Genomic DNA, 18,720 nt, shown 5'->3' with positions numbered 1-18,720 from the left:
CTTGGCCAAGTCATCAACCCCATCAAAGATCTGAGAAGGGAAATAATGTTATGCAACAAATCACAGAGACAACTAGCTACCTGGGCATTCACCCAAGGTCACATTTGCAGCATTGAAGCAACCAACTTTGGCTAAGGCCAAACATAACTGACATACCATTTTCAAAGGTAAGAAACTTTTCAAAACTATCTTACCCTGTCTTGGCAGGATATGACAGTCCTGTTTTACTTCTGTCAGTGGTTGAGGCATGGGCATTTCTTTGCCCAAAGGCCAGTTCTGCCAAAAAGAAAGGCTCCAGGTGCTCTTTTTCGTGGTGCCTCCTAGGCTGTCGGCTGTGCGAAGATGAAGCTGGATATCTCCTTCCCAGCCACCGGTTGCCAGAAACTCATCGAAGTGGACGATGAACACAAACTTCGGACCTTCTATGAGAAGCACATGGCCACGGAAGTGGCTGCCGATGCCCTGGGTGAAGAGTGGAAGGGTTACGTGGTCCGAATCAGTGGCGGCAATGACAAACAAGGTTTTCCCATGAAACAAGGTGTCCTGACCCATGGCAGAGTGCGCCTGCTGTTGAGTAAGGGACATTCTTGTTATAGACCATGGAGAACCGGAGAGAGGAAGAGCAAATCTGTCCGAGGATGCAATGTGGATGCCAATCTGAGTGTTCTCAACTTGGTTATTGTAAAAAAAAAAGGAGAGAAGGATATTCCTGGACTGACAGATACTACTGTGTCTCATCGGTGGGGACCAAAAAGAGCTAGCAGAATCCGAAAGCTTTTTAATCTTTCTAAAGAAGATGATGTCCGCCAGTACATTGTCAGAAAGCCTTTAAACAAAGAAGGTAAGAAGCCCAAGACCAAGGCACCCAAGATTCAGCGTCTTGTGACTCCACGTGTTCTGCAACACAAACGCCTGTGTATTGCTCTGAAGAAGCAACGAACAAAGAAAAACAAGGAGGAGGCTGCAGAATATGCTAAACTTTTGGCCAAGAGAATGAAGGAAGCCAAAGAAAAGCGCCAGGAACAGATTGCCAAGAGGCGAAGGCTGTCCTCGCTGAGAGCGTCTACTTCTAAGTCTGAGTCCAGTCAAAAATAAGTTTGTAAGGGAAACAAATAAATGATCAGACCTTGAGTTTCAAAAAAAAAAGAAAGAAAGGAAGAAAGAAAGAAAGAAAGAAAGGCTCCAGGTGGAGTGTCTTTGGTGCTCAACATTCTCTCGGGAATAGATCAGTGTTGCCAGGAGCAATTGTGTCTCACTATCACGAAATTCTGAGTTAGATTAAAGGCCATTTTCTCCAGTTCTTTGAAGAGGTTGAAGATTATCTATCTATACTGAATATAATCTCTATGTATCTAAAGAACCTGATTAGTCTAATTATAAATGACAAACTTAGATGACTATTGATCTATATAATTCTCAATACCTATCTAACTTAAAGAATAAGACAATGAACAACTATGTAATAAATGAGGACAATATGATCTCCAAATATAAACAATGTACAAATATACAATGCAATATGGTAAATATATATCAATATATAAACAATATATAAGTATCTTAATCAGAGGTAGAAATGTACACTGCAATATGGTAAATTTATACTATATATATATATCAATACAATATATATCAATATATAAAAATGTTTTAAACAGAGGTAGAAGCATGCATGCATACAATAGTCAATATAATTTAACTTTGTATCAATATACAAGAATCGATATCAATATATTTGTCTAAAAACAGTAACTTCATAATTACAAATCTATTATCCCATCATCCAATTATATCTCTCTCTTTCTCTCTTTTTTTCACAGATCCCTGAGCTTATAAAATTCCTCCCCCAACCCTCAACCATATACTAATTATAATCAACCCCTAAATGATGTCCTTAAACCCAAGGACAAACTCTACTGAGAGAGGGGATGTCATCTTCTAGAATTATGTCCAGTTGTCATGGGGGCAATGTTCTTTCTGGGGGATCCTGTGAAAGTAAAATGATGGTTAAATTTCAAGATCAATGTCTTTTAAAATTGCAAATAGTCTCTGAGTATTTTGTGCAGGTCTGGCCAGAATGTTGTACAAGATGTGCATCATTTCAGCTAACCAATTTGGAACCGTCTTGTGCAGTTAGGACCAAAAACAGGTCTTGTAGTACCGCCATCAGTATCATGACGTCATATCAACCAGGTGGAGTTGTTGTTATAGGGCCCCATCTTCTTCCTGGAAACTTCATATGTCACTGCAGGAAAAACTCATTGTTCATTGTGAACAACTTAAACATTAATCATATAGACATATATAGACATACATATATTCAATTAAAGGCATGATAGATATACTCAATGAAAGGTATAATAGATGTGGCTGCTGGGATTTGAACTCAGGACCTCCGGAAGATCAGCCAGTGCTCTTAATCTCATATTTAAGTAACATTATAAAGACTGAGCATATTACATTTACATATATAACAACAATAAAAAAGCCAGTTATTTGAAATACAGCAAGGAGGGGTATATGAGGTGGTTGAAGGGAGGAAATTAAAAATTGCAATTATATTATAATCTCAAAATTAAAAAAAGTAAAACAAAAACCTGAAATGAACACATACACTCTCACACACAGGCAGGGGGTTCAAAGTAAGAGCTCACCAATACCTGATGTTGTCATTGGTAAGGATATCTAAGAATGAATAACAGAGATCAAGAAGTCTAAAGGACATGAGTACATTAATAATGATACTACTGATGACAAAGAATATTAAATTCAACTGTTGATCTCTGTGAACATTTCCAGAAAGTGATTACTGTCTTTTATTTATGACCAATCTGATTTCTACATGGACATAATCAAAGTTTAAAATCCCTATTTTGATGAAATTCTTCCTACTGCCCAGCATGACAAAATGGGGAGAATTGATTGACTAGAATTTCAATTTTGTAAGTTTTGATTATGTTGTTAATAACATTATATTTCATTAACAAAGAATTGCCATTTTCAGACATAACTTGATCCCAGCCCAGAACTAAGGTTTTTAGTAAAGTTCTAGGAAAGACCAACTGAAAATAATTAAGTGATACATCTTTTTTACTAATACTCTTTTCTTTTGTTCAGATGTCAATGAAGACTAGAAAACTGAGTTTCTTTTTTTTAAAAAAAAAGAGTTCTTTTTTAAAACATTTATTTATTTATTTATTATGTATATAATATTCTGTCTGTGTGTATGTCTGCAGGCCAGAAGAGGGCACCAGACCTAATTACAGATGGTTGTGAGCCACCATGTGGTTGCCAGGAATTGAACTCAGGACCTTTGGAAGAGCAGGCTATGTTCTTAACCACTGAGCCATTTCTCCAGCCCCGAAAACTGAGTTTCTAAAGACAAAAATGAAAAGAAAATATAAATATGGTCAACTTACTCATACTAATGAATAAAACAAACATGTTTCCTTGTTTTTGTTTGTTTGATTTTATTTTTATTTTTTATTTTATTATTTTATTTTTTTTTGTTTTTTTGAGACATGGTCTCACTATGTAACTCTGACTGTCCTAGAACTAGCTCTGTAGACAACGCCGGCCTCTAACTTGCAGAGATCTGCTTGTATCTGCCTTCCAAGTGCTGGGATTAGAAGTAAATGCCACCACAACCTGCCTGTTTCCTTGATTTGAAATTTATTTTTGTTATCATTTTGTGATATTGAGACAATGTCACTCTTTCATTCATGCTGGTTTTAAATTACTGCTCTTTCTCCCTCAGTTTCATTAACAAAGGGATTAGAGGCATGTACCACAAATCTGGCTTTATCTTAAACATTAGATTTGCTTCCAAATTTCTGTGGATACTGTTATAGTATAATTTCTGTTGTTGTTATAAAATATCTGGACAAAATACAACTTACAAGAAAAAGGGTTTATTTAGCTGAGAATTCAAGGTTATAGTAGATTATAGCAGGAAACTCACAGGAAAACGAGCTTGAAATATCTGCTTACAGCCATAGTCAAGAACAGAAATGAATACAAGCATACTCACTTGGTTGTTTGCTTATATTTACCTTGTTTTCTCTACTCTTAAGCAGTCTAGTATCTCCTGCCTCAAGAATGGTTTTGCCCATACTGGACTGGGATTTTCCTCTTCAATTAATTAAAACAATACCCTACTGATGTGCCTACATGCCACCATAGCATAGACAAACACTCACAGAAACTCTCTTTGTGGATGATTCAATGTTTCAAATTGACAAACACAGTCATCACAGTTATTCATATGATGTTTGGCTTAGTGGAATCATTTAGTGCAAGTTGATTTAAAGACACTCATTACCATAAATCACTTCAAAGACATTTGAGACTGTAATGAAATTAAGTTAAAAAAAATATGGGATATTATCATAAAATATTCCATACAGATTATCTTAATACAATGTATTGTTCATCAAACCAATGGTCTTGAACATACTAAGCATCTCCAGTGTTATTTGTGTGCTTTCTAATGTCACTATTTAGTGTTTCCTGGAAACTGACTGTCATATCGCGGTGAGCAAGCATAAACAAAGGATGGTTAGGTACGATGAATACACATGGATGCATATGGAGTTATCACAGTTAATTCTATTAAATTTAATATATACCTAGTTAATGAGTTAATAGAAATAAACTTGAAAGTAAATAAACAATAAAATCCCTCCTGGTTTTATTGACTCTTATGATTCTTACCTTTTTAAAAGTTTATTTATTTTTATTTAATATGTGTTGGTGTTTTGCCTTCATGTATGTGTGAGAATGCCAGATCACCTGGAACTGGAGTTATAAACATTTGTGAGCTGCCATGTAGGTACTGGAAATTGAGCCCAGGTCCTGTGGAAGAGCAGTCAATGCTCTTAAATGCCGAGCCATATCTCCAGTCCTTGATAATTACCTTGTTATTGTATGGAATGTGTTATTTTCTACCTCTTGGAAAGTTTAGGTTAGAGGAGACATGGCACATTTTAACTTCTCTTCCTTCCAAATGTTCGGGTATTTAATCTAGAGTTCCTTTGCTACTTTGACATTTTCTGTTGTGAATTGGCCATAATTTATTAATATGGTCTTGCATCAATGTTCTTGAATAAAATAAACAATAGGAACCAATTAACTTCTCTTTGCTTGGGAACTTGTACCTAAAGAAAATGAAGTCTTTTGTTTCATAGTTTTAACAGTCAAATGAGACATTATCTTTAAAGATATACTGTAGTTATTAGAAAATAAATGTCATTTGTATCATTATTATTTGTGTTATTATTATTTTCCCATAGATTCTGTAGTGGTTAGTTTCATGTGTCAATTTGGCAGGGATATAGTAGGCATTATGCAGGCATAATTTAATTGTTTTAAGCAAGGTATTTTATAATATACTGATTCTAAATAAGGGAAGTCATTTTTAATAACAATAATGTTTGGTCTCATTTAACCAATTACAATGTGTTAAGAAAAAAAATGCAGGATTTCCAGAGAATTAAGAAATTTTTCTATATTACTACACTGTCATTCTCATACATGAGAGTTTCTAACCATCCAAAATGTCCATTTTCCAACCTCCTCTACTGATTACTGACTCTGACTGAAGGGCCCCTAGGCACTATAGGGAAACCTAACTCTACTGCTTTGCTAAACTGACATAGCACCAAGATATCACCTTCTCAAGATTTATGTTTGTATTTCAGATAAAAGCTATTCTCAGCCTTTATTAGTGAAGCATTTCTTTACAGTGAATGAAGGACAGTGTGGAGACCCATGGTGGTACAAGGTTCTGACTTAAAATTTAAGGTACTTAAAATGCATTGAAGTGGAGGACTAAGCCCTAATCAAGCTAATTACACATAGCCCCTTTAAGGCCAGAGAACATTATGCAAAATGAGGTAGAAAGATTGTATTAAGCAAAAGATAGAGCAGAGCTATGAAATCATGTCTGCTAAACATGACATGAACATAGCTCTCATGTACTGACAGCAATTGTACCTATTGGCACTGGCACTCAATAGTCAGCTATATAAGGGGAAGATATTATATAATCTATGACTTACTGCTGAACTATTTGTAACTAACAGTTTCTAGGATAGTGAAATACATATTATCAACTTGTATGCCCACTAGTGAGGGCAGTTCTGTGGTGGTACTTGAACTCTAGAGGACACAAAAAACAAAAAGTAAAGAATATGGAAAGACCTGTAGGGGAGAAGATGGACTAGAAGGGATTGGGAGGAAAAAAACAGGTTAGAGGACACAGCAAACAGAAGTTGTTTTATATACATATATGCATTCATATATATGTACATATGCTTGAGTATATATATATATATATAAACACATACATATATGTATGTATTTGATAAAGTACAAACTAAATTAATTAACAAAAACCTAACTCTTGACTCTAAAAACTTGGCTTACAATAGCAGTCAAAGTTTCTCCTTTCTCTCTCTCTGTCTCTCTCTCTCTGTCTCTCTTTCTCTCTCTCTCTCTCTCTCTCTCTCTCTCTCTCTCTCTCTGTCTCTTTGTGCCTGTGTGCTCTCCAAGATGGTTCTGAGATTTTATTTATTTATTAATATATAATTATATTTATTATTATTATTATTTTAAATATCAAAGATTATTGCTGTGGTCCACAGGATTACACAGTGAGATTTCAGCTGACAAATCAGAAGGTCAACCAATGAGAATGCATGCATCTTGATGGAGGCAGACCCAGATATAGATGCTGGGCATACTGCCATTTGAATGATGGCTGTTGTTGCAGTAAATCACTTGTGAAGCCGTTGCACTCTCCTGATCCAGTAGAATTCATCCCAAAAGGATTCATCAGTATATTCAATTATTAGGCACATTTTTTCTGACAAATTGGTATATTGGGTGACTTCCCCCTACACTGTGGATCCCGGTGAGAAAATTTATTACACAGTCAACAACAACAACAACAACAACAACACACACAAAAACAACAACAAAAAAAAAAAAACAACCAAAACCTATGTTCCCAGGTCAAGTCTCTGCTCCATTCCCTAAGATAAACTTAGAAGACAGTGTCCTGCAATTCGTCTTTTACTTCAGAACATTTGGTCGGGAGAGGAGTCTTTCAAAGAGATCACATTTGAGACCTTCAAAGATGGAGGTATGGAACGTCCAAGCTTGTTTGATTCAGAGGCCTCCTTAATAAGAAGATTGGGAGTCCCAAATGTACCCACAGCTGATTTGGGTAAGTGCTAACGTCAGTTGACCATTGCTTTAACTCTAAAAGGCTGTTAACTCCCGGCACCTACTCACACCTCGGTTTATTGATACAGGTTTTTAATCTAGGAAATCTACTGTCTATGTCAGGAAACAGACACTGTTTATTTCGCCAACTTCAGAGAAAGTAGTCCCCTTCACACAAATGGCATGGGGACGAGTACTGCCATTTGGCATGAGTGGCTGGAAACTGTCAGCCCCCCAAATTTTGTACTATATAACCATAAATCCCTATTGTTCTAATTGCTTAGGGTAATAGATGTAATTCAAATATCTGACAATTCCCTTTTAGCTAGCTACATTGGCCAAAATGCTAAAGTATACAAGATACTGCATGTCTTCTCCTGCAGCAACTCCGGTCACCATAGCAACTCTGATGCTGATTGCAGGCGCCACAGATCAGTGGGCAGACAAGAGTGACAATTGATGCATCCCTCCCACTTCTTTCACATTTATTGATCACAAACTTCTAGTTTAATTAGCCACACCTAGGGAATGTAGTATCATGCTTGAACTCCTCTTCTCCCTTCTTAGAATTTAAACTCTCCAAATGAGCTCTTTTGTCTCCTAATGCTGCGCAGGAATCCTTCTTTCTAGGCATGCCACCCTGGGCCATAAAGAAAGCTGACAGTGTTGCTTTGGGCAGTTCTTATCTGTTTTATGGACCCTGAGAAATTCAAGCCTGGTAACCTTGATATTACCAGAGAAATGCTGTGTGTTTGTGTGTGTGTGTGTGTGTGTGTACAAACTGGAAATTTGCAGCATGGCAGAACAATGAAGAAACTGGCACGAAGTACAGAATGAGAGATTAATTTCTTGCCCTCAGATTGCCAGTCTTCTACAGGCTGTAGATTCCTCTCTGAACCCCAAGGGAACTATGGGGATGACCCTTAAAGACTCTCTTTAGAACTTATTCATTCTTTATGTTTACTTATTTCTATTTTATTTTTCTCTCATACTTTATACCCTGAGCACAGTTTCCCCTCACTTCAGTCTTCCTAGTTCTCCTAGTTCTCTCCTCACCTCCCATCTCCCCATATCCATTCCTCCACTATTTCCCTTAAGAAAAGAGAGCTGGCCTCCCAGGGAATATCAATCAAATCTGGCATAACAACTTATAATAAAAATGGGTACCGTCCTCATAACAAGGCTGGAGAAGGTAATCCAGTCATAAGTAAAATGTTCTAAATGCATGCCAAAGAGTTAGAGACAGAATTTTAAGTCATGAGGCAGGTGGATCTCTGTTGAGTTTGAGCTTGCACTAATCTATAAAATGAGTTATTGGAAACCCAGAGGGGAATATACATACATACATACATACATACATACATACATACACAAATGGTTTCTTTGGTTATCTAGTTCTGGAGGTTACAGCCATGATTGATTGGTCTTATAATTTAGGGACAGTGTTATGTAAATACATGATAGTGGGAGTGTATGGCAGAGCAAAACAACTATTATCATGAGGAAGGGAACACAAGAAAGAGTTTAAAAGTGTCAAGGTCTCATAAACAATGTCAAGGCTACTTTCTCAAAAACTTGATTTCCCCCTAAGCCCCAAATTCCAGTGTTCCTAAGACTTCACAGTTGTATAGTGCTGGGCAAGACTGTAGCATATGGGCATCTAGGGCATATTTAAGATCTAAATAAAAACTTCACTAATTCATTTTAACTAATATGGAAATAAAGTGACTGACTGTGTAGTAAAGAACTACGTAAAGTGAGTAACACTATAAGAGCAATGAGCCTAGATTTCAAAATGCCATTACACCATTTTGAGCTGTTTGGTCTTGGGTGGATGGGTTACTATGGTAAATCAATCTGTTCCTTCCCATGTGTCTATGCCCTAATCAAAGTATTTGTTAATATGTCATTTTACTTAGAAAAGAGGAATTTACAAATGTAGCTAATGTTATATACACTAAAGGAGGGATTTTTTGGCACATCTAATTGGGCCTAATCTAGTTAGAATTTTCTCACAATTAGCACATGTACAATGAGGCAGAAGAAGAATTAATGAAACTTGAATCTTAGGAAGAACCAATCCTATCACCGAAAGTAAAGTGAAAGAGTATCATAGATGGGCAATTTTTCAAGCTAAACCTCAAATGAGTTTTAAAGAGGGAATCAGGATGTCATTTATTGTTAGAGTGTTTGCCTAACATGAGCAAGGTCCCAATTTACGTGTACATCACTGTGACAATGGTGGCCTTGTCCTATAGTTAGGTGGCATGAAATCCTATCAACAGAGATGACCATGAAAGAAGACTTTGCTCTTAGTGTCTTTAGTTATAGAAAACTCTTATAATTCCCTTGATCTTAACATTATTAAACATCTAGGCTTTTTAGCTATAGAATTGTGACTTAAGAAGAAATTCGTGATGCTTTAAGCCCTGTAGATGCAGTTATTTTGTGGCTAGCAATAGACAATTAATACAACTAATTTCCATCTTTAATTTTCTGTTGGATGCGATGTGTTATTATTCATCTTAAGAGTTTTGACAGATAGAATTTTCCTTAAAACTGAGTCCTTAGAGCTGGGTGGTGGTGGCACACGCCTTTAATCCCAGGACTCAGGAGGCAGAGGCAGGTGGATCTCTGTGAGTTCGAGGTCAGCGTAGTCTACAAGAGCTAGTTGCAGGACAGGCTCCAAAGCTACAGAGAAACCCTGTCTTGAAAAAACCAAAAAAAAAAAAAATGAGTCCTTAGATATAATGGCTGAAGAAAAGTTTTGTGAAATACAATCAGCATGCATGCTATTTAATGGGAAAATAAATATCTAAAATATCTCTTCATGTATTCATCCCTTCCCAAACCTCAAACTTGAGGGTTTTTAAAAGTTCTTTTCTAGGCATAAGAAAAAGGGGACTAGGTTTGATTTAAAAGTTTTCTATTAACATTATAGATTTTGGAAAATAAATTATAGCACTTGAAATATTGACCAATTATATATAGGGATAGATACTGTTCTCAATTTAAGAAAAATCTATTTTCAAATCTGTAAGATGTAGCTCTTGTATGTTTTAACATATATTTATTATTTTACATTTGTTATATCAATTAATTTGCTAGGAACTGGCATACTGAGAGATGAAATCTCAAAGAAGAGTTGTTTTGGACAAAGATTGATTGAACTCTTTCTTATGTGAACTGGTATAGAAAAATAAACTTCACAGAAGAACCACAGTGATAAGGCATGAAGATTGCTTACAGCTACTATAAGACCATCAGAAAATAAGTAAACAAAATAAAAAAAAAACATGGGTCTGTGAATATCTTTGGTTAATTTTGGGATTGGGGGATTTCCCTATTCCCATTTCTATAAAACCTATCTTTGTTAACTATAATTTCTAATTCTAATGAATCTTCACTTTATCTATTCTTTCTTGTGCCTATCTGCTGGAAATTCTCTTTTATTACCTATCACAGCTGTCACATAGATCACATAGCCTAATTCCCAACTTGAAATAATCAGAAGCATTATTTTAAAGTTGTGATTATCTGGATCACCTCTGGTGGCCATAACAGATGCTTAGATCCAAATACACAGGCAAGTCTACATGGTTTTCAGCCAATTAAGTGTTCTCGCTTTTGTTTTGTTATGTTTCTGTCAGTTGCATAAAATTTCTTGTATGCGGTGGTTTATATTGTACAGAAGGAATATTGCTTATTTTGCCTGTGAATGAATTTCATGACAGACTCAATTTTGTTGTTTCTGTAATTGCCCTGGTTGCTTTTAGCAGCATTTGCCTTCAAAGCTGCAATCCACAGAAGAGCATATTTCCATGATGAAATTTGGCCTAGGGCATATTATATCGGGGAGCTTGATTAATTTCTAGTGCTTTAGTAAAATACCTTTGTGTTATCTGAGCTACTTGTATATTTATAGAAGTTTAAGTGACCTGGACAAGTATCAGAATCACTATTGGGTGACACTGTGATTTTAAAGTATTCACTTTTCTTCTCTGTGTTTGTTTTCTCATCTGGAATAAAGGGAGGAAATGTCTCATATATTGCTTGATCTTAAAACTATAATGGATTTTTGTTGGCAGTGTAAAAGTGTTCCATATAATCTCTTGCACTGAAAAAAGAAAGTGCAGAGAAAATTTGAACTATGAAATATTCAGTAACTTTTTCTTTGCCTCTCAATATCACAACGATATCAAGAACAATAAAGATTCGAAGAGGAACAAAATGGAGCCCACAATGTCCAAAAATCAAATGACTGCAAGTATCAAGAAAAATCTCCCATAGAAAAGAGGCTTCTTCTTTATGGATTCAAAATGTACTAAGAGACAACTGAAGGTCACTAGATAGAGGATCAAATGAAATATTACATACACTGATATTGACATTTAAAGAAATTCAGTAATGCATTTAATATAATTATTAGAAATGGGTCACCAAAAAGGGGATAAGATATGGTAAGTTTTCTATTGATTTCTGTTTTTTAGATAAATAAGAATGCCTAGAACTGGTCCTTAAAAAACCCCTTTCTCTCTTACATAATGTTGAACTTCATAAATGAGAAACTCAGTTTGAAACACAGAGGAAGTGAACAATTTGTTGAAGAGTATTTCATTCTAAAGTGGTAAGCTTTCTATTGATTTCTGTTTTCTAGATAAATAAGAATGCCTAGAACTGGTACTTAATAAACCCTTTTCTCTCTTATGTAATGTTGAACTTCATAAATGAGAAACTCAGTTTGCAACATAGAGGAAGTGAACAATTTATTGAAGAGTGTTTCATTCTAAAAACTAACAAAAACATGCGTGAGCTAATAAATAATGTTGTGCCTGATGAGTTAGCATTTCTGAAAACACTTTTTCTTTGAACAGCTTTCACAAAGAAAATAAAATCACTCTAACCAATCAAAGACCTTCACAATTTAATGTTCATTTCTTCCTATACCTCTGTTGCTGGGCATGCAGTGTAATTACATATATTTCCTAGCTTCCTTTGTTTGGCATTGTTTCTTGTCAAGTAAAATATCCTTCTCTGGTAAACATCCATTTCCATTCAAATGTCCTTGCTCTATGAGTTACCCAGCTGTTATTTCTTTCCAATCTACATTAGCAATTAAAATATTTTCAGTTCTTTTGTTTATTTTTCTTTTTCAAGTCCAGGGCATACATAAAAGCTTAAAATACTCTATAATGCCAAGTTCTCAGAACAATGTTCAACCCATAGTTGGTTCTTAATAAATACTTCTTTTTCTTTCCATTACCAACCAAAAGTTTGAAGAAGTGGCATAGTTCTCAGTTTATGCAGGGGTCCTTACGTATGATGTGAAGCTTTTAAGATTTCATTTACAAAAGTGGAGTGCCACAATAGGATTTGGTTTTTTAAATAGAATCCCATCATGCGTTCCAGACTGTTTTCCATTACCTTGGTAAGAAAAGAAGGAGGGAGAAAGGAAATAGAACAAGAAGGGAGCTGAAAGGGAGGGAGAAAGACAAATGGGAGGAAAGCAGGCAGGCAGGCAGACAGACAGACAGACAGACACAGAGAGATATCCTACTATTTTAAACCCTCAGGTAGCTGGGATTAATGCCATACCAATAAACACAATTCACAATAGATATATGAACAAAGTAATGAAAGTGTTTTGCATGAGATGAGCTTCTAGTCATTGGCTGCTACTAATATTCTTTCTTCCCACATATTACACTGCTAATATTTGCCTTTGTTACGTGATTAGAAATTCTGTAAGGGTAGAACCCTTATATTTTGTTAGTTAATGCATGTCATCTACTAGGAACTAACTTTGTACAACATGACTTCCTAATAAACATTTTTAGAACTTACAAATAAGTGATAAATTAATGATTTAAAAATAACATCTATTTTAGATAGACAATTCCCTTTAACTTGTGTTCTAATTGATTACATTTGTTCTTTGACATTTCATAAATGTATATACTATATTCTGTTTTCTCTGAACCCCAATATATCTTACCTCTTCCCTCTCATTTTTCTCATCCTTCCTCCTCCTACAATTCCCTTTCCTGCATTCATGCGTTTTTATTTTCTTTTGTGATCCACTAATTTTATCTAGGTTCATCTGTGTAACCACAGGTTTGAACCTATCTAATGGAGTCTGGTGGGATTACCATTGTATCCACAACCAAAGGCAATAACTTTTCCTCTTCTAGAATCCACCAGAAGTCAATAGTTCAGCAGAGAGGCATATCTGTTTGGTAGATGAATCATTAATAAACACTGACAATTTGAAGACAGGATGTAATCTCTTCCTTTAAGTTTTATATCCTTTAGTCGAAGAATAAAACATGTACACGAATTCTTGCCACACATATTAAACTGCAAAAGTGGTGCTAAACCCTTAGAAGAATGTCCAGTTATTTTTAGATGGAGTATTCTGGTGAAGATGTAATAAAAGATAGGCAGTCATTTTATTTTAAATAATCATGTTACAATTTATTTGGATCTAAAGCAAATTTGTACTAAGGTATATTTCTCTGCTACATATAAAACCATGGTTCTATTCTACCATCTATGTTCTAGTATCTCTTCCTGTTACTGTGATTAACAAACAATAGAGGGGAAAACATTCATTTTAGTCCACAGTTCCAAAGTACATGATATCACTGCCAAGAAGACAAAGTGGGCACTTGAAGCAGCTAGTCACATCCATAATCAAGAGCAGAGAATAATTGCTTGCATATATACCAGTGCTCATCTGGATACTTGTCATTCAGTTCAAAAAACAGGCCATGAAATGATGAAGAGGAAGAGTTGGAGAGGAAAAAAAGCAGGAGGAGTAATGCATGAATATATCAAAATAATAAATGATGAAGTAGAAAAAATAAATTTAAAACACAAAAATGGAATATTATTTTTAGTAGGAATTATATATTATTTGGAAACACTCATTAAGGCCTAGAATGAACTGGTAAATGCCCATATTCTGTGTGTCTTTCCATCTCAATTTATGCAATGAAGAAAATTCATCCCAGGCATACCCTCAGAACAACACAGTGAACAATTTTTCACTGAGCCTCCCTTTTCAGGTTATTCTATTTTGTGTCAAATTGACAATCAATACAAAGAATCATTGACTTGGTGAAGAGTCATGACAGGGCTTGAATTCCTATGTGAAGGCAATACAGGGATAGGTAAAATAAACTATGACATTTGTGCATATATTGTTGCAATTTATTTTACTTTCAATTTATTTTACTTGGAAGCAAGAGCTTCGAACACTCTGTGCAAATATTCTACCAAAACTTTCCCTGCCATTCATGCATATTTTTAATCTACAGAAGTTATTCATAGCGCCAAGGAATTCTCATTTCAATTTTGAGATTTCTTTATAGGCCATATTATTTTTCATAGAGACACATTTTCTAATTCTCTATTTGCAGTAGACCTATAATCCTTTCTTGTTGTTTATTTTTACATATTATTGATTTCTTTATTAAATATGGAGTTTTCATCTTTGGGTAATAAATTATTATCAAATATGATAATTGAATTTGGAAAATAGAGTAGCTGAACTATTTAGAGAAAACTATATCTAATAGAGATTCAATGTCAGCAGAAAAACACATTTCTAGAAAAAAAGAGTAGATATATGTTGGAGTGTTGAACTGTGTATAAACACTCTTAGGAGGTAGTTCTTCAGAAACAATGGAGAAATTTGAAAGCCACAACATTAGCTGAAGTATATCTTACTTTGATAACTATCAATACTTAGAACAAGCTTAAGTTTTAAATTAATCCCATTTTTCGTACATTCAGACTGCTGTAACAACACACCTGAGATCAAGTACATTATGAACAATAGAAATCCAGTGCTTATACTTCTGGGTGCTATTATATTTGAAAATTCAGTATCTTGCTGGCTCAACATTTGCTGCAAGGATGACATATTGTTGTGCCTTCATATTTCAGAAAAGGTGAATACTATGATCTCACATCTCAGAAAGGGGTTGGAGAGCTCACTATAGAGGCACTAACCTTTTTCATGATGGAGAATTATGATTGAATCACTTTTTCAAGGCATACACTCTTATACTATAAAATGCCATGCTCCTAGTTACTGTCTGTTTGACCTCAGATCGATGTAATACTTGTTTTATAAATAACTGTGGGCAAAGACAATTGTTACAGAATAGATTATACAATCCTTATTTTTTTTTTGCCTTTAAAAACTCTATGCATAATACTATGTAGTCTCAGGCCAGACAAAACTCCAGCATGCAGAGGGCAGGTAAGCAAAAAGTCCCACCCCTAGCAAAGTAGATCTCTGACCTACCTTATACCAGGCTCTTGATCAGTTTATCAGTTTCAGGTATGGGTCCCATCTCATTTAGTCGCCTTAAATCCAATGAAAAGAGTTGATTGCAAGACTTATGTCATCAAATATGGAAAAACTGAAATGGTGCCTAACTGAAAGCTTCACCTCTTCTCGTACATCATACCAGAATGTGCTCTGTACACTATTGGAGGAGGAGGGAAAATATCTTATCATGCAGAAATAAACCATGTGGCCTACAACAGTGACCTACTTGACAAATTTCCCATGTCTTTAAAACTCTCTAATTTGATTTTCTGCCTCAAGACCCTGTCTCTTTCTCAGCACCGCTGTAAGTACCATGAGTTAATCATCTCAATCTCTCATTTTATTTCTTCCATTTTCTACTCAAAAGTACTAATAGCTTAAAAGTGCCCAAATGATCAAAATAAAACATCTACTTCGTTCTTAATGGTTGTTTCCTTTTACCACAGTACTTAGTTAAGGATTGGGGTTTTATAAAGTGATTAGGATTAGATAAATTCACTAGGGTAGACCCCCACATGATCGAACTATAGTGATTTAACAAAGAATTGGTAGAGACCGTATACATCCAGATCCTTGTATAACTTCCTTGTATTGTCATGCAATTCTCCAGGCCACCTCAGAGTTCTGCGAGTAAGAAGATGATCATTCTATAAGGCCTTACATAATTGAATCCCAGAACAATAAACCCAAATAAACTTCTTCACAAGCCACCCTGCACATTTACAGTGAGAAAAACAGACTAACTCACAAAATTTCATGAAAACCAATTTTCAATGTTTGTCCACACCATGACTACCTCCTACTTAGACTATCATAATAAGCTCTTAAGGAAAAAGTCTTCTTTCTATATACAAATCTAGTGATATGAAAATTTTGAGTTTTCTACACCGGTCAATATTTTTTTACAGCTCTAGGACACCATGTAGGTACTTTCCAATCAGTTAAGACACTACCTAGAATCAGGCCGAATCTGCCTTTAGGAGCCAATGGCAATTAGTGGTTCCAAGTTTATCTACTTCTGTTCAGTTTTATTACAAATCACTGGCTCTTAAAACCCTCATCTTTTGTTCAATAATTTGCTATAAGACAGCAGCTCTCAACCTTCTTAATTCTGTGACCCTTTGTAATATAGTTTCTCATGCTGTGGCAACATCCAATCATAAAACTATTTTCACTGCTACTTTTTAACTATAATTTTGCTAGCGTTATGAATTGTAATGTTAATATTTTTTGGAGGTAGAGATTTCTTGAAGGGGTTGTGACCCACAGGTTGAGAACCACTGCTAAACAGGGTCTCATATGTATGTGATATACATACTTCACTATGACTTAATGACAAAATGTACAGCCCAGGATTTGTGAAACATTACAAGTTGACTAGGGCAAGGGGCTGGGAGAATGGTACATAGATCCTACGTTCTCTCCAGGGATGCTACTCTACTAGCACCTTTATGTGTTATCCAAACCAGAAGCTCTATGAATTACATAGATTTTGATCTTTAGAGTTTCTGGGGAGATTTCATAAGGTATGTGTAATTGATGAGTTCAAGGACTGTTAGTTATTTGTTCAGTTTCTAAGCCCTCTGTCCTCCCTAAAAGCTTGAAAGGAATTTATTAAGTCTAACAACAAGCATTCTTTTTTTTTGTCATTTGCAGTGGAGCTGATCTATTGAGAGCTCACCAAGACCAGCTGGACTGTGACTCAGGAAGCATGGGATAAAACTGGACCCTCTGAACATGGCGAACAATGAGGGCTGATGAGACGCAAAGGACAATGGCACGGGGGTTTGATCCTACGTAAAATAATGGCTTTGTGGGAGCCTAGCCAATTTGGATGTTCAACAACAAGCATTCTTATCACTCAAGAACTTTGAGGTGTGGTAAGAGCACTGTGCTAGGAATATGAATTAAGGCTTTATATACATATATGTACAGAATTTAGTGCTTCTACTCTTAACATAGCAGTGATATAGCTGCTCTCTCTCTAGTCAACAAACAGAATTATTGAGAAGCACCATTAAAAAAACCTTGTCCCTCAAATAGACAGGTAGCTAGCACAGTGGTGTACAAGATTTACTTTGAGCTCATATTTTCTGGAAGCGAAGATTACTACAACCTGTATCCATTGTGAGATTGGCACCCTGGGGCTGGTAACTGAGTGTGGTCATTTCAGAGTCCAAATGAGCTTCAGCTGTTACATTGGCCTTATGAACACATTTTTCTTCATAGTACTCTGCTCACAGACCATCACGTACAATATAATGGCAGAGCAGCTGCACATCCAGGGTGGTTTCAGTTGTTTAGCCAATACCATCTGTTTTTAAGACTGCCCCCAGGGCCGATTGACAAAATCCATTCCTCTGTGACTTCTTGAATTGGAATCAAAACCTGCAGAAAGTGTTATTGCTTCAATCACCTGTGTCATTATAAAGAGACTCCTAAGTTCTGAGTAGTTAGTAGACAAGCATAATGCCCTGGGTTAGTATAATCTTTATATATCTGAACACCGTGTTCATGAAAATGGTAATGTAGGCTTAAATATGAAAAGTACAAAGTCAGGTCAAACTACTGGCTCATTAGAAGAATGAGGTCATGCGCTTGTGAGACAAAGAATCATTTATACCATATGAAAAAGAACAAATATTTCAAGACCATCTTTCTAGAAAGGACAATCAAGACAATCAAGAGTATTGTGTCAGCCTTCACTATTGAGATCCTAAACAAAGGCAGTGTCAGGGGCCACTTCCAGTATATAATGGTGTCATCATATTGATGCTGGGCACAGTAAAACCTTACCACTTACTGAAGTAGATACAAAAATTTCTCCAAAAAGTATATTCTGCAAAGTAATCTCCAGTGGAAGAAAGAAAAATAAAATAATTTTGGTCTCATCAACATCTAGGGGTTGTATTTCATCTACCAATACCACACGAAAAGCTTTCCTCTATGCTGTTTTGTGCCGTAACAGTATGCTGATAATATGCCATCTTACCTTTCAAATTAACTATGAACTGTTGCTAATAGGAAACATGTGGAAAAGAATCATGAAGAAACATTTTTTTCCCTAGGGGCTGAAGAGATGGCTCAAAGAGTACAAGTACTCAATATACAACAATGTGGACCTGAGTTTGAAGTCTCAGCAGCCATATGAA

The 18,720-nt window shown here is 35.6% G+C and overlaps 1 protein-coding gene across 1 annotated transcript; it reads left to right on the top strand.

Annotated features, from left to right (window-relative positions):
• Nucleotides 1-342: 342 nt before the first annotated feature.
• On the top strand, nt 343-1,131 carry LOC121441148 (40S ribosomal protein S6-like). The gene has a single exon (XM_041642280.1). The coding sequence runs from the start codon at nt 343-345 to the stop codon at nt 1,093-1,095; it is 753 nt and encodes a 250-aa protein (XP_041498214.1). The 3' UTR covers nt 1,096-1,131.
• Nucleotides 1,132-18,720: the final 17,589 nt, after the last annotated feature.

Source organism: Microtus oregoni, unplaced genomic scaffold (assembly GCF_018167655.1).
Source record: "Microtus oregoni isolate MIOR12 unplaced genomic scaffold, Mior012 000073F_ref0000255, whole genome shotgun sequence".
Taxonomy (NCBI): Eukaryota; Metazoa; Chordata; class Mammalia; order Rodentia; family Cricetidae; genus Microtus; species Microtus oregoni.
This window is presented reverse-complemented; position numbering and strand designations above follow the sequence as displayed.

Bases quoted from the DNA above. Each gene is read 5' to 3' on its own strand.
- LOC121441148 (XM_041642280.1), top strand. From the start codon at position 343: ATGAAGCTGGATATCTCCTTCCCAGCCACCGGTTGCCAGAAACTCATC.